General features: G+C 51.9%; 6 protein-coding genes and 1 pseudogene across 7 annotated transcripts; 4 read left to right on the top strand and 3 right to left on the bottom strand.

Moving 5' to 3' along the window:
• Window positions 1–996: 996 nt before the first annotated feature.
• Window positions 997–3359, bottom strand: QC764_304110 (uncharacterized protein). Its single transcript, XM_062945528.1, has 2 exons — window positions 1584–3359; window positions 997–1526 (listed from the first exon to the last, which is right to left on the bottom strand). Exons 1-2 carry the CDS (start codon window positions 2322–2324, stop codon window positions 1140–1142), a joined length of 1128 nt encoding a protein of 375 aa, XP_062801517.1. The 5' UTR covers window positions 2325–3359; the 3' UTR covers window positions 997–1139.
• Window positions 2665–3839, top strand: QC764_304100 (uncharacterized protein). Its single transcript, XM_062945527.1, has 3 exons — window positions 2665–3367; window positions 3420–3524; window positions 3579–3839. Exons 1-3 carry the CDS (start codon window positions 2802–2804, stop codon window positions 3640–3642), a joined length of 735 nt encoding a protein of 244 aa, XP_062801516.1. The 5' UTR covers window positions 2665–2801; the 3' UTR covers window positions 3643–3839.
• A 356-nt stretch (window positions 3840–4195) lies between these two features.
• On the top strand, window positions 4196–5722 carry QC764_304090 (uncharacterized protein; the record flags this gene model as incomplete). The annotated part of the gene is made up of 1 exon (XM_062945526.1): window positions 4196–5722. One exon carries the CDS (start codon window positions 4196–4198, stop codon window positions 5720–5722), a length of 1527 nt encoding a protein of 508 aa, XP_062801515.1.
• Window positions 5683–8103, bottom strand: QC764_304080 (uncharacterized protein). The gene is made up of 4 exons (XM_062945525.1): window positions 7611–8103; window positions 7020–7555; window positions 6850–6950; window positions 5683–6795 (listed from the first exon to the last, which is right to left on the bottom strand). The coding sequence occupies exons 1-4, from the start codon at window positions 7723–7725 to the stop codon at window positions 6000–6002; spliced, it is 1548 nt and encodes a 515-aa protein (XP_062801514.1). The 5' UTR covers window positions 7726–8103; the 3' UTR covers window positions 5683–5999.
• A 271-nt stretch (window positions 8104–8374) lies between these two features.
• On the top strand, window positions 8375–13135 carry QC764_304070 (uncharacterized protein; the record flags this gene model as incomplete). The annotated part of the gene is made up of 4 exons (XM_062945524.1): window positions 8375–11754; window positions 11816–12112; window positions 12163–13008; window positions 13083–13135. Exons 1-4 carry the CDS (start codon window positions 11718–11720, stop codon window positions 13133–13135), a joined length of 1233 nt encoding a protein of 410 aa, XP_062801513.1. The 5' UTR covers window positions 8375–11717.
• A 1559-nt stretch (window positions 13136–14694) lies between these two features.
• On the top strand, window positions 14695–16692 carry QC764_304060 (uncharacterized protein; the record flags this gene model as incomplete). Its single annotated transcript, XM_062945523.1, has 4 exons — window positions 14695–14746; window positions 15050–15199; window positions 15342–15858; window positions 16011–16692. 4 exons carry the CDS (start codon window positions 14695–14697, stop codon window positions 16258–16260), a joined length of 969 nt encoding a protein of 322 aa, XP_062801512.1. The 3' UTR covers window positions 16261–16692.
• Window positions 16693–21629: 4937 nt separating this feature from the next.
• Window positions 21630–21796, bottom strand: QC764_0051110 (annotated as a pseudogene). The gene has a single exon. The product of its transcript is annotated as a tRNA-OTHER (tRNA).
• Between the last annotated feature and the right edge of the window lie 303 nt (window positions 21797–22099).

Genomic DNA, 22099 nt, shown 5'->3' with positions numbered 1-22099 from the left:
GCGAGTTATGATTTAAATGGGAAGACGTGACTTTGTTGTCGCTCAAATACCAGGTCTGTGACTATAATGAGTGATCAACAGTTTGAGCTTGATGACAAAGAGGAGCTCGTATCTCCCTGTGAAGACCAGGCTGGCTGAGTATAAATTTACAGACACGGTCTCTGACAGCTGGCCAAAAATAAGTACTTTGCAATACCAAAACATCTGAACACATCCCCATCACCACCTTCAAGGCCGGACGGGACATCAAAGTCGGGATAACTACAATCAGGTTCGGTGTACAGAAACAGCCAAAAACTTAAGGGAGCGCGTACGACTCGAACGTAGAACCACGTCTTTATGACAGTTGTCATTAATATATTCCCAATAATATGGGAACAGGACAAAGCGCATCCACTCGGCCGTTTCAATACCAGCACAAGGGTTTGAACTCACGACCTAGACTTAGTCAAACGTTGTGAATGGGAGAGCCTGCGCTCGTGCTAACCGTTACACCACGCTGGAACTCCTTGATGGACCCATTGGTTGATGTTGTGACCGGCGGCTGGCGTTATACCGAACGGCAGGGCCTTTTGGGCTATCGCTCCGGGGCTTGAAGCCCCCCTCCAAGTCCACGTGCTCGTCTGTAGCCTTGATGATGATCTGTCAATACATCTTGACTGTGGTCGGGTACTTGGCCATAGACATAGTCAAGATAACCCGGTTGTTTCCACAACTGAAGCTATTCTGAATGAATGACTGACACCGATGCTTTCATGATATTTCGTGTGGTGGCCTGCTACCAACTTCTCTGCTGCGTGTCTCTCTCTCTCTCTCTCTCTTGAGAGCAACTCGAGGAAACAACCTGTCCCGTAACAGCTGGTAATTCCATGTTTTCTTCCACTCTCCGACCACCACGACCTAGCCTCTTCGAACAAAGTCGTCACCAACTTGTATTTTCCCGACTTTTATCCACCACCACCTGACAACCAACATCACAAGAGAATCCGCAAACAGCCGAAAACACAACAATGATATTACACTCTATTCATTTATTTATCTCACTTCGCAATGACCAAGAAAAAAAAAACCTCAACAATGAATCCATTCCCGAAACACCGTCCTAAAATCCAATCACCACTTCTATTTTCCACCACCAATCACAAATCAACCACCTTCACCGTCCCCCTTCCTTTCCTCAATCTGCCCGTATTCCCCTTCATCACCCCAGCATTAACCAACACTCCCCCATTATTACTCCCCGGCCCAGCCATGATCCACTTCCACAGCACACTCTGCAGCCCATACCTCAACACACTCAACGCATATTTCAGCCCCTGAAAATCGAACCATCTCTTCAGCATACTCATTTCCACCGCGGCCGTCCGCAAAACAAGACCCTCATACGCCGCCTGGCACTCATCATAGAACACACTCTCCACCCCCGCCCCATGATGAACATGCCCAAACACGTGAAGCTTCGGTTTCACCTTCCACAGCTCGGCCAGCAACGAAGGACAACCAAGCAGCAAGTCGCGGTGGCCTTTCTGTTCTCTCGTTAGCATCTCCCACATCTGTGAGGACAAAAAAGGGGGTAAGCAAACCGGAGGACAATGCGTAACCAAAACATCCGTCTCAACCGGGATTCTTCCTTCCCAAGGCGGCCTCTCGTCATCATATTGAAACGCAAAATCATCACCCCCGCACCTCCTGACCCAACCGCTCCCAAAGATGTTCAATTTCCTCTTTCCCGCCACCTCCCTGTCCTCAAATTCTAGGGTTGTCAACTCATCCTGCAACCACACCACGCCTTTCCAATCCAGTTTCCTCTTTTCCTTTTGCCCTCTGGTCCGATGGATGGAGCTTGCCCTGTCTAGGAAACAATCGTGATTACCGCCGACAACAACCTTGTGTCTGAACGGAAGGGAAGAAAGCCAGCTTATTTGGTCTTGGAGGTCGTCGAATGTTCCGGTTGCAGAAAGGTCCCCTGCGTGGATGAGGAGGTCGCCTCTGGGGATGGAGGGGGGGCGGAGGGAGTGGGTGTCGGAGAGACAGACTACTCGTATGCGGGAGTGGTGAGGGGGTGGATGGAAGGGGTGGCCGCGGAGGAAGAGGAGGATTTGGTAGAGGTTGGTGGTGAGGTGTAAGAGGGGGGAATAGAGGAGGGAGTCGAGGAATGTGGGGGGCTCCCATTGATTAGGACGGGTGAAGCCCAAAACGATAAGGAGGGCGTGAGTGAGGGAGAGGAGGGAGAAGAAGAGGGAGGTCAGGTGGGAGAAGAGGTTGGAGAGGAGGGTGAGGAGGTTGAGGTGGAGGGTTGACAGTAGGTTGGTCATCTTTACCATGTTGGTCCTAGAAGAGACAGACCTAAAGGGATGGGAGAGAGAGCGTGTGGTGAGGTGAGAAGGTGAAGAGTGAGGTTGATCGGTCGGCCCCGCTTTATGTCAACGGTTGGAGGTAAACGGTAGAGGTTACATCACAACTCTGAGGCCTGGTCAATGTTAAAAATCATGGGAACGGAGACATGATGTTTTGAGGATCAGCTTGTTTTCACAGTTCGCTCTTTATCCCCATCCAAAAATAATGACGATCTTGCCAGAAAGGGAGGTGTAAGTCAAGGGTATCACGTGACGGCCAAGGCCCAACGTGCCCCACATCCAGCCGCCAATTGGCAAGCAAGCAATGGCAATTGGCAATTGGGTTTTAGCTAGCAGGGAAAGGCTGCTGACGTCGAGAGAGAGAGAGAGCTATCCAATTCCCGTTGTTGCGGCTACATTTCCACCCCCTCCTCAAAGTCGCCAACACACAAACCACCCGCAACAATGCGCGCGACTTTCCGCCTCCTCGCGTCCGTCCGCCCGACGGCGCGGTATCTCGAGCCCGGCCAGCCCACCGGTATCACTGGCCTCCCGACACACAACGCCCCGCGCTCCATGCTCCTCTACCTCTACAACGCCACCCTTGAGAAGCTCAAGGCCGTGCCCGAGCACTCCGTTTACAGGCAGTCCGTCGAGGCTGTGACCAAGCAGCGTCTTGCACACGTCGAGTCGGTTGTCCCCCCCGGGTACAAGGAGTGGGTGGCCAAGGCGAAGGAGATCCTCAAGCAGGAGCCCGAGAAGTTCAGGACGACCAACACGGCTACGAATGAGATGCTCGGGGCCGCGAAGGTGGAGAGGGATGGTCAGGTGTTTGTTGTGAGACAGTTGCCGAGCGAGGTTGATATGCGGTATCAGCAGTGGGATGGGGAGGTGAATGACGGGCCGGAGTTGGAGGGCAGCAGGACGCAGGAGGAGATGGAGTGGCATGTCAAGACTCAGTTTGAGAGGGCTGAGGCGCTGGAGCAGAAGGAGGTTGAGTGGGAGCCTGAGCCGCAGTTGACTGCTGAGCAGTAGGTTTTCTTGGTGGGGTGGTAGGAGAGGATCGTGCTAATGTTTTGGCAGGATTGCTGAGCTGGAGAACAAGATTGGTGCTGGCTTGATTGAGGAGGTCATTCAGGTCGCTGAGGGCGAGCTCAAGCTGACGGATACCATGATTGAGTCCAAGGTGTAAGTTTGCTGGATTGGGAGAGAAATACAGCACGTCGCTAACAACGAGAACAGTTGGGAGCCCCTTGAGGAGCCTGCGGCCGAGGGCCAATGGGTTGCTTTTGAGAGAACTGCTTAAATAGAGTAGAGGGCGGTAGACAAAAGAAGAAGAGTGTAGCATCAAAGACTCTGTACATGATTAATTACAGATGCATGTCCCCCGTTACTTATGCCGGCGGGAAGGATGTGGTAGCTGGGCACGTTGAGTGGCGTGTAGAATGACGGCGTCGACATCTCCTGTATGATTTTGACTGCTTGAATATATAACTTTTGAGTTCTAGGCGATGCGCCTGTTGTTGTGCATTGCTGTTACCTATATCGAAGCCACCGAAGCTTAGACAAGCGCAAAGGCCCAAGCTTATCAACCTAAAAAATCTTGGACTTTCATCTTTGAACTTCCACATCAATTATCAAACTCCATCAACGACAACTAGCCCGCCTTTTTCAGAACAGATCTCGCGCTCGTCAAATCTGAAATTACGTTTTGGAGGGATCTATCTCGACTCTTTTCAAATTTGTCATCACCAAGCGCGACCTTCTCACAACCAGTTGCTCAACTCACGACGCCATCTCACCTTTCCACTCACCACTCACATAACATCCATCACCACTCCTCGAACACAACCACCAAAATGTCCTCACGCAAGCGCAAACGCACTCAACCTTCCCCCGCCAAATCCTCCGCCGACCAAGTAATCAACCCCCGCTCCCACACCCCCTCCACCCTCAAACAATTCACCCTCGCCGGCCTCCCCCACGACTCCCCCCTCCTCTCAGACCTCTACCCAGGCTTCCCTCACCGACCCCCCCGCCCTGCCCGCAAGCGCTACCAGTACACCTCCCAATCCTACGACCCCTCTCACAACAACCTAACCGATAAATCCGGCGACGAAGGTGGCGATGAACTCCCCGACTTCACTACTGACGACGACGGGCCCATCGGCGCCAGGACCACCGCAGGGGAGGAGACAGATTTCTCTTCCGCCTCATCCTCAAACACCTCAGGAAAGCGTCGGAGCAAGAAAAAGGAACTTGAAAAGGACAGAAAGGCAGCAGCGCATACCAGCAAAGTAGGGGTGTTAATCAACACGGTGAAGAGGGCGCTCAAAGAGGGTGATATCCCGCTGGCGAAAAGATCGTTTGGGCTGCTTGCGAGGGCAAAGGTGAATGGTAAGAGGGTTGATCTTAGGTATGAGAGGTTGTGGGAGTTGGGGGCGGAGATTATACTGCGTGAAGGGGAAACTACCACCACCACCACCACCGAAGGGGAACTCAAAGGCGCTTTCCAAATCGAACTAGAGCGGCAGGCAGAAAATGAAGACGACGATAACGCAGAGAGGGAATCGAGACAGAAAGATAGGTTATTCGCCCGTCAACAAGCCAACCTGGCGAACCTCAAGGCGTTTTATCAGCATCTTATCCAGAACCACCCGTTCAGCAAGCAGCACCCCAACTCTACGGGGCGTCCGCTGCTTGAGTTTAACATTGCGTTGTTTTCGGCGGAAATGGAGGGGGTGTACGCTTTGCATCGGAGGGGGATGGAGAGGATTGAGGAACGGGATGGGAGGGGGGAGTTTTATGATGTAGAGGATGAGATGGATATTATAGAGGAGGAACCGGACGACGAGATGGATGTTGACGGGGAGGAGGAGCACAAAGCACCTCTTACTCCCCCAAGGGAAAAGAGAAAAGTGGCGCGGGTTAGGGAGGAGAAGGATGAGCTGAGGAGGGAGGTGCTCAGGCAGATGAGGGGTGTAGCTGAAAGGATGGATGCGCTGCTGGAGACGACGCCGTTTTCGAGGGATGGGGAATTTGCTAGGTTGAGGGCGATGGTGGGGTTGTATATTGCTGATTTGTGCGTGCCGTTTGGTGAGGAGAAGAGGGCGGGGTATGAGGTCAGGGATAAGGAAAGACAAAAGGCGAGAAAGCTGCTCGCGGGGGTGAGGGATATGGGCAAGGGGGTGCTGAAGAAGGATGATGAGGAGTTGTTGAAGATGTTGGGAAATGATGACGAGGATGATGATGATGAGGAGGAGGAGGAGGAGGAGGAGGAGGAGGAGGAGGATGAAGAAGAGGAAGACGAGGATAACGATGAAGAAGATGAGGAAAGCGATGAGGAAGGGCCGCAACTGCAATTCTTTTCTTCTATGCCGGCGTGATTCTCTGGATTTGTTCATTACGAGTACAGGTAGCAACATGTGTCGGTGTCTCAGCCATGGCCCTAGAAAAAGCTGGCTAGTGTAAACATCTAGTCAGAGTGGAATACATAAATGTACATCCATCGTCCAACTCTCCCAATCCATGATTATTCATAACCCAACATCCATCTCAGTCCACCCGCCACAACCCCATGCTTGAACCTCTACCAGCAGGATAGTCTAGATCGAAGCAGACAAAAATAACCAATCCACTTTAAAAAACCACCCATCAATACAACTAGGTAACAGGCGTCGCAACCCCCTTCTCCCTAGCCCCCCGCTGGTAAATCAAAGCCCTATTCTTATTCCCCACCACCACACACCATTCCCCTCCCGGACTCCAACCCACCTGCCTCCCCACAAACGAACCGTCCACCCCCTGCACCTTGTGCGGCCTGATCAAACCCGCTGGGTTCGACAAGTCATACATCTCCTTCCAGTGATTCAGCGTATCCTGATTATAATTCCCCAACGTTGCCATCGCACTCCCGCCCCCCTCCGGGTCGGGACTAGCCGAAACCATCGACTCCTTATCCCCAGCAGCAGCCCTCAAACTAGCCGCCGCATCCTGGTGCGCCGGCGCGGCGGTCCCCTTCTTCGCTCTCTTGATTAACAGCCAACTCGGCTTCTGCACCGCCTGTCCACTCCCCGACTTTCTGGCTTCTTCCAACTCCTCCATAAAATCCCTATACCCCCCAAACCGTGAAAAGTCCCAAAACATGGTCTTGCTCTTTGCATTGGCAAATGCCAAGATGGGATGCCTCCCCTCGGCGTGGAACATTCGGAAGCGCATATAGAACTGGACACCGCAATCAGGGGTGTGGAATTGCGCTAGACGGGTGAACATGGCCGGGCGGGCTTTGGAAGGGATAGGGTTGAAGTATGACCGGGTTTGCTTGGCCATGTCGGTTGGTGTGGGAGCGTCAAGGGGGCCGGGGATAGGATCGTCGGAGGAGAAACCTTCAATTCGCCAGAGGACGATGGTGTCTTCGTGGCAGGCGCGGGAGAGGATCAAGTCGCCATAGAAGGCTACGCTGCGGGGGGGTTAGTAACAAGGTTGGTGGTTAAGGAGGGTGAAAAAGGCTCACCAGTCGACGAGATTGTTGTGGACTTCGGAGGAGGAGAAATGAGGATAGTGGAGGACGATGGGAACGTTAATGTGTTCCTTTGGGAACTCGGGAAGGGCCCACTGGTGGATGTTAGTGATGCGCTGTCGATGAAAAGTGAGACGATATGGTGACGGGAGAAGTGAACTCACAAGATTGATAATCTGATCATGCCCAGCAGACAAGACATATCTTCCATTGTTGTGAAACGCCACAGTCAGCAAGTTGTACTGATGCCCCTCGCCTCCCAAAATGCAGATACACGGCTGCTTGTCATGTTCCTTTGCCAGACTCCAAAGCTTAATAGTCGTGTCGTCTGAGGCAGAGGCTATGGTAGTAGGACACGCTGGAGAGGTCGCAAGATCGCTGATGTCGCCGCCGTGACCGACCAGCGTCTTGACGAGCTTTCCTCTCCTGATATCATACACCTTGATCTTGGCATCTTTGCCGGCCACACACAGCCAGGGATCTTCCGTGTCAGGATCCTTGGACCAACAGCACGTGTAGTTGTTGGCGCCTGAGTCGGCATCTCTGATCATTTGGATGACTTTGCAAGGGTTCTGGTCCTTGTCTGTGGTTGGCACAATGCGGACGACGACGACATGCTTCTTGCTTGTGGCCGCGAACACTGGTGGTGCGCCTGGTGGGTTGTAGGGGTAGAATTTGACGTCGAAGAACTCGGCGAGATCTGGTTGGTATTTTTAGCATGTGGAAGTCGCAAATAAAGTCGATGAAACACTTACCCTCGTCCCTCACGGCATCTTCGTGCAGCTGAAATGAGCTACGCAGGCGTGGAAGCTCCCACTCGTCTGATATTGGTGGCATATTGGATGAAGTTGGTTGTTTTGATGCTGGCATTTGTTGTTATGCTGAGGAGGTTGGTTGCTGCTGAAGTTGGTTGCTTTGCTAAAGCTGGTTGTCATGCTGTGAGGCCAATAGCCCAGCTTCAAAACATGGAAACGGGGCCGGCCGAAACTGTTGGCTGCCGGACCGTGACGGTCGGTGGGGGTTCGGAAGATGGCCGGGTGGCGGGGTGGTCCGGAGACAAGGCCGGAAGCCACTATCCAAGATTCCAAAAAGGTGGTACAGATACCGGTGGCTGTGAGACTTTGCGTTTGTTTACGGCTAGTATGACGAGGAAGGGTTTACAGCGATGATGAAGAATCACCCAACTTGACCATCAGGGTCGGTACGAATTGCTGTTGATTTTTTTTAAACTTCACATATTGGCAGTCGCTACTTCTTACTTGCACTTGACACGCGTGGCGCGTCGCGACTTCCACTTAGAAAGCGAGACCCACTTGCCTTTACCAGACCTCCAGCTACCCCGCGGTCACCACCCTATGAGACATGGATGGCAGCTGTCGACGTCTTCAACCCTCGAGTCTCGTAGCCTCGCCCCGATTAGGGTCTGGAGAATTTCACGATATGCGAGTATCGAATGATGTATCACCCACCTCGTTGCTTTTTCAGTCGCCCTGAAACGACATCTACAGACGGAAGAAAGAGGTGCAGGAAACATTCCACTGACTTGAGCCCGATGTTCGGACCCACATTCGGAATTGCTTCAACAACCCTTACCCAGATGCAGTCACCGAGCAGCGGTTTGGGATGGGATCTAAATATTCGACAGGGGTGGACAACCAGCGAATAGAAACACCACGGAATGAGGCTCCAGCCCTCGTATAAACGTATCCATCAACGCCATCGCCGACGGGAGGGCATCGTCCCGGATACCAAGACCGGACGTCGGAGCGGCTTCATGCACAGAAACGGAGGTTCCCGCTGACAGCCAGCCCGAAAAGCTTCGGGAGCTCCACAGAACAGAAGGCCAAGACCCCCCCCCAAACCCCACGCCAAGGCCAACAAATGCACTTCTGATGGGCCCCCCTTCCACAACTGGGTTTGAAAAGTTCTCCATGTCACTGATGTCAAATATCGATTCTCGCGACAGAGGGGGATTATCATCGCCGACCACTGCCCCCGTTAGCTGTCACTTACCAGGGTTCACTGTACGACATCAATCCCAGTACGCAAGTTTCTCTCTCCGTCGCGTTCGGGTCACCGTCGGGCAGCTGTGGGCCACTTAGCCAATGATCATCCCTGGGATTCGAACAGCAGCTGGCCCTGAAGATCCCTCTGACGGTGGAATGACACCAGTGCCAAAACTGCAGTTGATCAGCAGCCAAAAGGAAAAATTCCGATGCTCGAGTCTGCCTCGATTTTTACAACGGCCTGGTCATCGCGGCCATCTCGTCTGAATTTTCCTGAACCATAATAGCTCTGCGATGTACGATGCTTGGCTATGGCTTCAAGTCGAGATCAGGAATTTCAGCTGAGCATCGAAAGACGCAGAGACGAGGCGGATAGAGAGAGCAGAGACACGTCGTGCGAGTCCGTAAGGTGGAACGATTGTCGGTGGTCGCGAAGAGCAGAGGTGGGGAGCTCTTCACACTCTTCTCTACTCTCTTGTGGTCGTTGCACAGAGCTTCAGACGTTGCCAAGACTTTGCGTAACCACCACCACAAGCTACGCACGTACTGTCTCGGCAGGCACTGGCTCGCCATGCCGGCTTTGTCGAGCGGTGGTTTGTTTGTTGTATGGGCAAAAGGGCCAGGGCAGACTTCGGTCCCGGAGCTTTTACACAATCACGATCCATCCCGCTGCTTGGAACCCGAACTTTGAAGATATCACCAGTGTTCTCAAAGGGACGGCGGACGGGAGGGGCCAGCGGGACCAGTTGTCGTTGATATTAGCCGGCGCCAACTCTCCCCTCTCCCGCTGAACCCTGGAACTGACAGGCTTAACAGCTCTGTTATTGCTGCGATCAGCCCGTCTCTCTCTCGCTGTCCCTTGCTCAAGAGAGCAGGAAGGTGGCAATCAACAAAAACTCTCAAAAACTGAAAACATTTTGATGATGAATGTTTCGTTCCGGCTCTCCCAAGGGACCAGAGAGCATTGTGTCCCGGTTCGTCCAGAATTGGAGACACGTACGACCTGTCATCCTCCTGCTTTCCTCCTCAATTGGGACGAAAGCCAACCTTCTGTTGCACTCGTCACCTCTCGTACATATCTCACCCCACCAGATATTTTCTAGGCCAAGCACTGGAATAGTCTGTACTAGCTAGTACATCCACGCCAGTCGTACGCATTGGGCATGCTCGATGATCATGCCCCCGTTGGGATATCTGGGGGCATGGGGCTCCGATGTGGACATCCAGTCAGGCTGGCTTGCTGAGAAGCTTGAGCGTGTTTCCTGGAGCCATTGGCTGCGTTGTGCATGCGGGCTCTGGAGCAGTCATTTCGTCACAATCCCAAACCTCTGATATGAAGGTGGTGGTGGAGGGCCGCGAAATGATGTTGTTGCTGTGACCAAGAACTGCCAAGCATTTGCTCCCGCTCGCCAGCGCAACTAACTAAGGCTAGGCCCTCCTTTTCGGCACCTGGTAGTCTCGCTGTGGGGAGCAGAAATTGCCCTGAGAGCCGGCGGGATTGGATCCCGGAGAGGCACGGAGAGGGCCCAAAGAGAACTGCAAAGGGAACCACCCTCTTCTCCCCGTCGCCAAACCACCCCCCCCCCTCCTCAGGTCCTCCCCGTGCTTCCTCTCCCTCCATCTGCTCCCCCTCCCCCGACCAATTGCTCTACCGAGGATCGCCTGCTACCGTCTGCACCTGTTCAGGCATCTTCCCTGACACTTGTCCGCGCTCCCGCTTATCAAGTCCCGCAGTCCACGGGGGGAGAAAGCGGAACATTGGCACCTCCCCAACTCGGTCCAGTGTCCTCCGTTTGATCAGCCAGTAATCTAATACAGCTCGCTCGCCCTTCTCTTTGCTTTCAACTACATTATCAGCCTGTCCCTGTACCATCAACAACGGCACTCGAACATCAGAGACAGCAAGCAGATATATATCACAGAAGATAGCCTGTGTCTGTTGTTGGGCGTCACCGACACGCTTCTTTTTCCTCTTACCAGGCGACCCCTCCACCACCACTGAGCACCACAACACACAACGTACACACAGCACACCCGCACCACACACAGCTCACAGCTCTCACATAGCACACCCACCACACGCCCACGCACGCATCATCCCCCCTTTTGCAACACCGCCCGCCCCCGTGCCTCTGGTTCTGCGCGCTCTGCACCAAACCGAGAAAGCCCAGACATTTACCAGCCGTGCGACATTACGACCACTTTCTGCTACCACTCTGTCTGTGACGCCGGCCAAGGAGTCGACGGCTGCTTGTCAGCGAGTGTCTGCACCCTGCCGGTTCTCTCCAAGGCTTCCAGGGCTTCTCGCGCCCTCTCCGCCCGCTCCTCGCCGGCCCTCCCTTTTCCGCCAGCAGCTCTAGAACCGCCCGGCCGTGGAACGGGTGAGACTTGATATATCCGCTCCCAGGTGACGGCGGGATCTGTGTCCTACTCCGCCTCGGTTATCAGCAACGAGACGCAGCGGTCGAGGACAGCACGCAGAGGCGAGACCCCCCAAGGCGGCCTTCACCGTCACCCCAAAGGCTTGTCGTAGCTCCCTGTGTCCTGTGGGACCTTCGGTCTTTCCTTCCCCGGCTTGGGAAGTCCCACGAAACCCTCTGTAGGGTCCAATTCGCCCCAGGCTCTTTTGCCCCAGACCGCCGGCTCCTTGTGGTCTCTTTTTTCTGTCCTTGCACTGCGCAGGTTCTTTTCTTGTGACTACTCGGACGCTCCTCTCTGAGACTAGCCTCTCGGACCGAGCCCCCTCTCGACTGATTTATCTATTGCCGTTTCCAACGACGCATGGAGGAGTTTTTGTGACCCCTATTTTGCAACTCAGGACCGCTCGTTGGAGCAGCCCCACGATACTCAGCACAGATGGATCCCCGCGACCAAACGTTTATGACCATACACAGTATGTTGAGACGGACTGATATCGGAATGAATGCGAACTAATGACGTGTTTTTTTTGCTAGACCTTACACCCGATGCCAACATCCTCTTCGCATCAGATTCCATCCTTGATATTCTCGGTTATCACCCGGACGAAGTAAAGGGGAAATCATGCTTTGAGTACTTCCACCCGGACGAGGTGCCGTTCGCACGCTCGATCCACAGTCGAGGCGTGCTTATGGACAAGGCGGCCGTCTTGCACTATGCCCGAATCTTGTCCAGCAAGGGTGAATATGTCAACTGCGAATGCTGCTTCACTGTCGTCCACACCGTCTTGGTGGCGTCTATCAGCATTTACTCCAGAGGCGACAAGAGCGAGAGTACGTCCTGTGCGTCTGTCCACCACAATATTCGCTAACATGTTATTCAGGGAGAGCAAAGGAGGCTCCGCAAATTCGAAGAAAGTTTTCCTGCTCACCATTGGATCCCCGCTACCACATGCTTGAGCACCTCTCACCCAAGTTCAAGATGCCCGCCATGGAACGGGAGCCCCGTGCCGCCCTGATTCTGAACCGGTTTAGTCTGGAGCTCAACATCATGTACGCTACTCCGTCGGTTGCGCAGATCGTGGGCCTCTCTGCCGAGGAGCTGATGGAGAAGTCATTTTACGACTGCATTCAACAAGACTGTATGGAACGAGCATCCAGGTGTCTAGAGGGCGCCAAAGAAAACGAGTCGATCGCCTATCTTCGCTTTTGGTACAAAGATCCGCGGGCTAACTCGGAACACGAGGCGGATGAGAGTGAGGATGAGCAGGACGAGGACGAAGACCTGGACGACAACAGCAGCAGAGCGAACTCGGATAACAACGACATGGATATCGACGACGATTCGGTGATTGTAATCAAGGATGAGGACGATGACAGGATATGCCTCGACGGTAGGGAAGGCTCGGCAAGTTCTGCCACCACGGCAAGCTCAAACACTTTGCCTGTACAATCGCCCCGGACGTTTGAGTTGGAGGCTGTGGTTTCGTGCACATCAGACGGACTGGTCGTCGTGCTGCGCAGGGCACGACCACCAATCCCCGACCTGCAGCCCGTGGTTCCTTCGGCGTTCAACTACCAGAATGGCCTCTTTGCAGCACCGTGGGCCCAACAACCGATCGAACCCTACATACCGCCCGATCTCCTCTACACGTTCCGCCCGCCATTTCTTCCCCAGTACATGCCGCTCCGCGAAAGCGTCAAGGCGGCAGGCGGACCTCCGATGGACCGTAAGTGAAACCTTTCTCTGTCCGATGTGGGACGTCCCGCAAGGGGTCTGTTTCTCAACAAACTTTTCGTCTAGACACCACTGGATATTACCGAGGAGAACCAGAGACTGATTACCAACAGACCTAATGCGATCGATCCGGGATGTGGCCGTGTTTGCCTGGGCGTTAACCGGTATCAACGGAAACATGGCCGCCTATGGTCACGGCATGCCGAGGAGAGGAGCGCAACCACCGGATAGGCTTCCAGTGTGGGATCCAAATAGCAACAATCAAGAACAGGGAAAGGTGGCATATGAAGCGAACCACCACCCACTAGCCGGGGCCCCTCATGGTTACGTTCGAACTCGGCATGCATCATTAGACGACGGAATGTATGGGAATCATCAACAATACAGTCGGAACTCATGGTCACCACCGGCAGCGGCACCATCGCCTTATCGGTACGGCGGCGGATATGAGGCCAGTCAGCAGCAGCAGCAACATCGAAGTTATCACTCTCAACAATCACAATCACAAGCAGCACAACCAGGACCGGCCCGTTGCCAGCTACAAACACCACAATGGGGCGAGCCATCATCATCTCGCTCATCAATACCCAACCACGGGCCACTCCCACCAAATACGGGTGAGCCATCGGCATCAACTCGATATTTCTGGCAGTAATTTTTCTCATCATGAAGGTGTTTTGGCTGGTTTTGGATTTCACCAGTCATGTATCACATGCCGCATTTTTTACACAAGACGAAAAATTTGGTCGAGACAGATGGGGAGATTTTTATTCACATATTAATGGCATTGTTTAGTTCAGCTATTTTCACCACATATCAAACAAAAAAAAAAACAACTGCATAAGGCATGGGGAACTGATACAGAAAAAACAACCAATCACTCTAATACTTTTTCGTTTCACGCTCTGGGTTCTGTAGGTTTTGGGAAGAGAGATGATACCCTTTTGAATTTATGGAAGGCGGATGGAGATGGTGGGGATGAGGGAGGGGGCATTTTGTTATTTAGTAATTAATACTGCTTATGGAAATTAACAAAAGTTTATACAATTGTGTGGTTGAGGTGATGGGTAGCTGCAGGAATAGAGGGATATGTTCATGAGTATAGTGGAGGGAGAGAGGGAATGATGCCGTGGGTTTCTGTAAATGTCTATTCTCCCCGAGACTTGATATTCACCCCATCTACGCCGTGCTCTGTGAACAGAGGGGGCAGAGAGGGAGGGAATGGTCACACCAAGGGATCCTTCACAGAGAGAGAGAGAGAGAGAGAAACTGGGCTCTCTCGTTAATCACGATCCCTCCGATCGTGTGTCACAAGCATTTATTCGCTCTTTTTCAACTAGCGGGACACAGCAGCTTAGCTTTTTATCCTTTGATGGGAGATATCCCGGTCGGTCGGGGGGGGGGGAAGGAGGGGATAGGGGGTTCGGTCTCGGGAGAAAAAATTCATTTATCACAGTGTCCGTCGAAGGCGAAGGGCGGAAGGGGAAAGGCATGATCGATATATAGAGGGTGAATATGGGGAGGTGCAGAATCGATGCTGGATATACAAGTTTCATTTACCTACCAACCTGGTCCTCAAGGTTCCGGAGGTGAGTGGGAGATATTTCTGATGATAAATGAAGAAAAAAACCAAACCACATGACCCCCATCCTGAACGCAAGCTGCCGTTTCGTCAACAATGAATGGAATCACCATCAAGACTAATGACCCCCAGAACCCAGAAAAGGCAGGTGGGTCAAGACACCCAAAAAAGTTGGAGAACCAAAGAGAAAAAAAGGGCCCAAGCTCCCCCCTGCCTGGCTTTGGAGTTGGGTTGCCCCACAATGGACTAACAGCTGAGGTACCCCGGTACCTGGCTTTTTGCTTGGCCCAGCAATCTGGCCGCTAGGTGGTCTCTGGCAACCGTCAGTTCTGTTTGGGAGAGTTGCGCGGCGCTGCTTTACAACGACGGCATTGGCTTTCAATAGCGAAACAAACTGGTCGCGCATGAACACCTCGAGCGTTGGGAAATATAAACGACGGCAATAATACAGCAATAACCAAACGGGTCAAAAGCAGGAGGTCAACGGCACACAAGAAGAGACACAATGGCGGCCCCGAACAGAAGCCACTACCAATCCACCCCCAAGTCGACCTCGAGAACAACGACGAGGATATCCACGATTTGATCGATCCCGATGATGGTAACCCCCTTCCTCCCCTTTTCCCCCTTTTCCCCCCTTTCCCCCTTTTCCCCCCTTTCCCCTTTCCCCCCTCTCATTACTAACCTTTTTTTGTTTTCCTTCTCTTCGTACAGCGGACCTCAACTCCTTCGACGACCCCTAGCCCCCTTCCTCTACATCCCGCCCCCTCCCCAAGGCAGCATCACCTCCGCCTCCCAAACCGCCACAGCCCTCTCCTCCCGCTGGGGTTTATCAGGTGAAGACCGCGCCGCACCCCTAAACACAATCGACGAGCCCGTCTCCGCCACCCTCCTTAGGGATCTCTCCGCCATCTGGTCCAAGCTGAAAGAAGTCCTGTACCCAAAGTACCTCTTTGGCGGGTCCATGTCCTCGATTTCGGACGTCAGAAACTTGCGCTTGGCCCAGGCAAGGGAGGAAATTGTTGGTTTAGCGTCAAGGGCGATGGACGCGGATAGCTTGCTGAGCAACAACCACATGAGCAGCGGGCTGAGGGATTGGGATTTGTGGGGGCCGTTGGTGTTTTGTCTTTTGCTGTCGACGCTGCTGAGCTTGAAGAGTAGGGAGCAGCAGAGGGAGGTGGTGTTTAGTGGGGTTTTCGCTATGGTTTGGGTTGGGATGGGGGTTGTTACGGTCCAGATAAGGTTGTTGGGGGGGAATATGTGAGTACTGCTCTTTTTGGGGTTGCTGCTGCTGCTGCTGCTGCTGCTGTTGTTGTTGTTGTTGTTGTTGTTGTTGTTGTTGTTGTTGTTGTTGTTGTTGTTGTTGTTGTTGTTGTTGTTGTTGAGAGGGGGAATGGCTGACATGAGAACAGATCTTTTGCGCAGAGTGTCTGTATCATTGGGTATACCCTCTTTCCGCTCGTCATTGCCGCGTTGCTGTCGGCTGTGAGTCTGATTTGGATTGCGAGGATTCCGGTTTATTTGGTGTTGGTTGGGTGGAGTTTGGCGGCGGGGGTGAGTATTCTGGGGGGTAGCGGGGTGGTGAAGAATCGGGTTGGGTTGGCGGTGTATCCGTTGGCGGTGTTTTATTTGGGGTTGGGGTGTTTGTGTTTTATCTCCTGAAGAAGAGAAATGGTGTGGTATGGGGAGGGAGTTAAAGGGGGAGAGAAGAGGAGAGGTGTATTGATAGGCGGGGACTTATTCAACTACAGCAGTCAGTGTATCCGTTTCGGAGCTTTTGGTTCCTACGAGTTAGTTAGGTAGGCAGGTAGGCTGGCGTTTGAAGGGGGGTCATGGGAAAATATTGAGATTCTACTTTTATATGTGCTTTGTTGAGCGTCACTCTGTGGGGGTAGTTAGCCGGATCTAAGTAGTGCTGGGACTGTGGTGGGGGTTAGACGTAGTGTTGGACAATATCTCTCTCGCGCTCCCGTCCTGAGGTTATTTTTGCGGCTGGAGTGAAGAGTGCCTGCAATTGACGTGTCAACAGACCAGTGTTGGAGCAATAGCAGTCAAAAGAGAGAGTGCCAGGAGCAATTGTGTGATTCACGCCAGGAACTTGGGTCTGATAGAGATCAGAAGTTGTTGGGGAAACCCCTGAGATATCAGACCATTACATTATGTGGAAGTTATGCTTGTTTTCTTCTTATTAAAACGGGGATGGGAGGAGGGGGTTATATATCTGGCGAACCAGCTGTAGAATGGGGGGAATGAAGAAAGAAGTGTGCATAGTAGGGGAGAAGGGGTGGGCCGAGAAGGAGGAACAGAATTTGACGGGGGGTAGGAAACAAATAGATAATGCCGGAAGATATTCTAGAGGTATTGGGAAGTATAATAGGTTTTTAGGGTGAGTTTGGGGATACTGGGTATGGTAATGACCCATCTATGTCTCAATTATACCAGTATCTAAAGAGAAGCTCATGGTTCTTTGTTGTGGGATTTGTTGTTATGAGCAATGTGGGCGAAATAAGAGAATTATGGTGGTGTTGGATATTGAGTTGTTGCTATCCTATTCGCAATTCTACAAGGACTGGTGGTTTATCTTCAGACACGAAATCTCTGTAGAGTATAGTGTACCATTTGGCACTTGCACGAGGTCATAGAATAGTCCATCAGCTTGGATAAGTAGGGCGAACAAGGTTCAACTGGCCCCGAATAGCAGTATTCTATTGTTTGACCGGAGTTGAAGTATTGGCTAGAAGCTCATCTACCTGAACCGAGGAGAAACAGAAAAAAGAGTTCCATGCTCTATACACCCACACTCGACCCTTCGAGTCACCTTTTTCCTTCTCTAAAACCCAAGTCATTCATCTAAAAGGTTGAGGGAATATACTTTGTCCAAGTTGTCACATGGACGCCGTCCGGCATAGATCGTAAGCTTGACAACCCTACACCAACAACCACCAACCGTGCAACGCAGTAAACAATAGCAGTGAAATAATAAAAAAATAGATAGGTTAACCGCACCGTGCATCATATTTCTAGGGTAGACATTGGTCCTGGCTGCTTTCTCGACCATTTTCCTTGTTACCTTACCTTTCACAAGATCCGCCAGGGTTTCGAACTGTAGCGCGTATTGAGGTCGAATTTCCCTCCTGAAATTTGGCCATGATCTGGATATAATTCGGGATTGTTTCAAGCCTCAAGTCGCGGACCGTGGTACTCTCGTCTTTACCAGGGCAGAAGCAAGCTACCAAACACGGCCTGAAGTAAAAGCCAAGACGTTTGTAAGACTGTGTGTTTCTCCAACAGCTAACGAGCGGGCTGGCACGCTGTCATTTGGCACTCGCTCAGGCAACCCCCTAATTCTCTCCTCCCGAATACCGGTCAGAACACCCCAAAAGCTTTCAAACACCTTTAGTCCGGATCAAACTCGGGATAGCCAGTCTCCTGCTTCGATTCACGGGTTTTGTCGTCCCTAATTTGGTCCTCGGTGGAATCCTGTTGATCCCCGTTGACCTGTACGCCATTCCACGTACCAGAAGGGCCCCCCTCTCGACTTGATACCGGAATCCACATGCTTCTTCTGGACAGCACTCTCCCTCCCCGATTCATTTCCCCTGGAAGGCCCCTCTAGACTTCTAACTGCCCCCTCATCGTCTGAGGCTGGGCGAAGTACAAGCTTGATAGGTACTGAGACAGCCCTAGGTTTGCACCAGTACGCGATCCAAGTGCCAACACCACAGATAGCAATCGCCAGGGTCAGTGTTTCCAGCTGCGCAAATGGGAGCCCCCGAAAATGGCGCGCAATAAGAGAGAGTACAAGTTGCAGAACCTGCAGCATGGCAACCGCCTTGGCAAAGTTGTCCGACTTGCCCTTGTCTTTAATATCATCCTCGCTGACCTGAAGTTTTTTGAATTGATCAAGATTGTGCGCCAGGTGGCTGCCGAGTACAGGCGTGAAAGTTCTCGTGTCATTTTGAGAAGCGTCCGAGGCAGCCTCGAAAGCTTGTGAGCTCTCTAATGATGACGCCACCATACGTTATGTCCAGGGACATGTAGATGTTGAACAATCCAGGTACAGGCGAAGACTGTGATGGCACAGCTCTGAATGATGTCGAATGCTCCGCGGCGGTTAAAATTTAGTTGCCAACCGACCTGTTCCATTATTCGCAAGAGGGTAGTATTGGGCAAAGATACGATGATGCTCCAAACGCAGGCTCTGTGTATAGATCATTCAACCAGTTTGGCTCGAAAGGCGGATCAGCATGGGTGATGAGGGAGAGATGGCTGTGCCCAGCTGAATAGGTAGCTATTCAGCCGTGATTCCGATAATATTCTAGCCTGATCAAAGTCTCATACTTCGAGAGGGCCTATCATGCATGAGCGGCTGGCGTAAGAATGATTGATGCCCAGCAATCGATGTGGCTTGGTGGTTGAGGGCCAAGCCTGTTATTACTAGCTCAACCACCTTCTACCTATCTGACAGAGCACCTACTTATCGTCCTCGATGTCTCCCTGTCTCGCCCTCAAGTTAGTATACTCGCCAGACATTATCATTACTCCCATTCTTCCAGACTGTTCGATAAAAAAGGTAGGGATTCACTTTTGGCTACCTGGCACTTGCCTATCTTAGGTATTACACAAACCTCGAGCACCATGCCCATTCTCCCAGCCTCGTTCAAATCCTCTTTCATTATCGCATGTTACAGATTACCCAGAGTGCCGAAAAGGGCCAAAAAGAGTTTGCAGACTTCAGCCGCCGACGGCAATGTCGAACGAGTCATGAAGGACCTTGAACACACCGACATCAACAGCAAAGACCAGACGGGAATGGCCGCCACTCAGGTGGCTGCATTTAATTCCCACACAAGAGAGTTGTCAAATTGCTTCTGGAGCAACGGGGATTGCCCATCAACCTGGTTGACAATCATGGGAAGACAGCTCTACATCTGGCAGCGCTATCTGGATCTGTGGAAGTAGTGGAGACCTTGTGTAACGGTGGCATCAACATTACTGCCAAAGACAAGTCTGGACGGACTGCACTTGATGATGCCATGGACGGTCCGACATCTAAACCGATGTCATGCGGTCACCACGTTATTTGCGTATGAAGAAGCCAAAACTACCATAAATGACAAGGACAAATACGGTTGTACCGCGTTGTCATGGGCTTTTCTGATGAGGGATCAAGATACTACCAGAATTCTTCTTGCTTCCGGAGCAGATACAACGGCCGCTCGGCTTGAGCGAGCCATGCCTCTCTATTGGATTCTTATGGAGGACCCCAATATGGCCATGCTTGTAGTTCGAGCCTGGACTGACAACAATTACGAGGCAAGAAACAAGAGGGCATACAACATGGCGCCCATGTATGAGTCCAAGTTCACGGTTGGACACGTGGTTGGCCAGGTGCCTGAGGCAGTGTTGAGAGGATGGTTCGATCTGACGTGCCGAGCAGCACTTGATGGGATAATTATCTGGGAACCTAACAAAGAGCACGAGGATCACTGGTACAGGATGTCTCCTGACCTTGCCGGCGCCTTAAGGTTGGACAACGCCACGTATTGGGAGTTTTGCCTTCCCACACGAATGGTTCAGCCTTTCATTACTACCATCCACTGAACATCAACCTAGAGATACTGCACTCCATGTCGCTGGGCAGAAGGTAAATACCAAGTTTTTCTTACACGTTCATGGATTCGACATTCACCGGCAAGGATTCCCCAGCTCAACCACTTATAAATGCTGTGATGATGCGAGGTGCAGATGGCATATCGCCTTTACAGATCCTGGTTGACGGCAAGCACTGGGAAGCTCTGCGAGCAATTCTTGATCCTAGATTCTTCGCTCTCGAGCCCATGTCTCGATATTATTTTCTAGCCACAGAGTTTTGGAGGTCACTTTCACTTCTATACGATACTATAACTCAGATGCTCAAACATCATGAGTTGGAGTCCCCTGTTCCAGCAAGCAGCGCACTCGAATGGGTAGCTGCAGGGGGATATCCAGATCTCACCGATTCAATTATAGAGCGAGGTAGCGACAATGAGGTTTTGCCCAGGGCACTCTATCAAGCACACGAAGCGAATCCAAACATTCAAGTCGATGATCCTAAGTACGGCTCAAGCTGGACTCCTTTAGGTGCGGCTGCTGCCTTGGGTCACCTCGAAACTGTTCAGAAACTTTTGAGCCAGGTCCAAACTGACCTACATTCGGCATCAGTACCGGGGCCCGTCCTTCAAGACGTAGCTCACAAAGGGTTAACCTATACCCCGCCTGCTCTCGCTGTCTACAACTCGCATACGGAAGTTGTTGAAACTATTCATCAAACATGAAGCTGTGGCTTCGCGCAGGTTGAACCTGACTCTCTGGGTGTTCGGAGACGGTGGCTCTTTTCAATCGCCACTGGGAATGGCACTCGAATACGGTCATTGGGACATCGCATCTCATCCACCCGGTGGTGTCATAATTCTGGAGCAAGAGTTGGACTATCTGAAGAGCAATCCATGCGCGATTAAATGGGAGGAAACACCATCCATCACAGGGCTTGAATCACTCATAATGACGATTACAGAGGCACATAATAGTCTTACCGGCCGTTCAGACTGTGATGTGAGGGAAGGAAGAGTACACTAGACATGTACGGAACTTACCAACCCCAAACATTCCTACCCACGTAACCTTGTAACGTATAGCTTGAAATACTGCATAATCTCTTTCAATTGATATGCATACGACACTTGAAATTCAGGTGACTGGAATTATAGCTGGAAAAGTACCTCACTACATCAACGCCATCTACCATTTGTACCAACGTTAGGTACCTATTCAATCTTCACGAAAACATCTTCCAGGCACCGTACTTTGCCCTAAAAAATGTCTTTTTATTTTGGATTGGTTAAGAATTCGTTGCGTTATTGTTATTGGTAAATCTCAACACCAACCCCTTTCCTACCCCCTTTTCCCCCACCAATCCCCAATCTAACCAACCCCTCGACATCATCACCAAAATCAACTCCCCAAAAAGCAAAAGATTGGCCTACTAAGTATGCCCGCACCAGGGGTCGAACCTGGGCCCCATGAGATAGGAAGCTTGGATCATTTTTTTTCTTTCTTTATAGGTTTCATGTAATTCGAACGGTGGACGCTGGACGCTGATCCGGAACGCCTATATAAATTCCCACCTCATGGAATGCAACCACTACACCACACGGGCTTTTGATCTTCTGTTGGCAAGTGTGTAAGAGATGGGGATGATGTAGGTAGGTCCCTGCCTGGAGGAAGGAGGGGGTGGTGACGGAGGGGAGAGTTGAAAAGGGGAAGGAGCCTGGGGGTAGGAGGGAGGAGAGGAGGGACAGGGAGAGTTGGCTGAGATGGTGGCTCGTTGGGGATTTCTGGACATCAAAGGTATGAAGGGGTAAATGTAGAGAGGTTGTATGTATGCTTGTTCAAAGCCGGCCATCCGCACAAGCGCCGAGAAAGACACCATCGAGAATGTCATTACCCCCTATCTACCTGA

This window comes from Podospora pseudoanserina, chromosome 3, assembly GCF_035222485.1.
Source record: "Podospora pseudoanserina strain CBS 124.78 chromosome 3, whole genome shotgun sequence".
NCBI classification, from domain to species: Eukaryota; Fungi; Ascomycota; class Sordariomycetes; order Sordariales; family Podosporaceae; genus Podospora; species Podospora pseudoanserina.
The sequence above is the reverse complement of the archived record's forward strand: the minus strand, read 5'-3'. Positions and strand labels throughout refer to the sequence as shown.

What these genes read in the sequence shown, in the direction of transcription:
- QC764_304080 (XM_062945525.1), bottom strand. Translation starts at nt 7,725, where the DNA reads ATGCCAGCATCAAAACAACCAACTTCATCCAATATGCCACCAATATCA. An exon ending in AGATGCCGTGAGGGACGAGG is followed by an intron (nt 7,556 to 7,610) that starts GTAAGTGTTTCA and finishes AATACCAACCAG; the next exon opens with ATCTCGCCGAGTTCTTCGAC. An exon ending in CACAACAATCTCGTCGACTG is followed by an intron (nt 6,796 to 6,849) that starts GTGAGCCTTTTT and finishes ACCCCCCCGCAG; the next exon opens with CGTAGCCTTCTATGGCGACT.
- QC764_304110 (XM_062945528.1), bottom strand. Translation starts at nt 2,324, where the DNA reads ATGGTAAAGATGACCAACCTACTGTCAACCCTCCACCTCAACCTCCTC. An exon ending in TGGTTACGCATTGTCCTCCG is followed by an intron (nt 1,527 to 1,583) that starts GTTTGCTTACCC and finishes ACGAGAGAACAG; the next exon opens with AAAGGCCACCGCGACTTGCT.
- QC764_304100 (XM_062945527.1), top strand. Translation starts at nt 2,802, where the DNA reads ATGCGCGCGACTTTCCGCCTCCTCGCGTCCGTCCGCCCGACGGCGCGG. An exon ending in CCGCAGTTGACTGCTGAGCA is followed by an intron (nt 3,368 to 3,419) that starts GTAGGTTTTCTT and finishes ATGTTTTGGCAG; the next exon opens with GATTGCTGAGCTGGAGAACA. An exon ending in ACCATGATTGAGTCCAAGGT is followed by an intron (nt 3,525 to 3,578) that starts GTAAGTTTGCTG and finishes CAACGAGAACAG; the next exon opens with TTGGGAGCCCCTTGAGGAGC.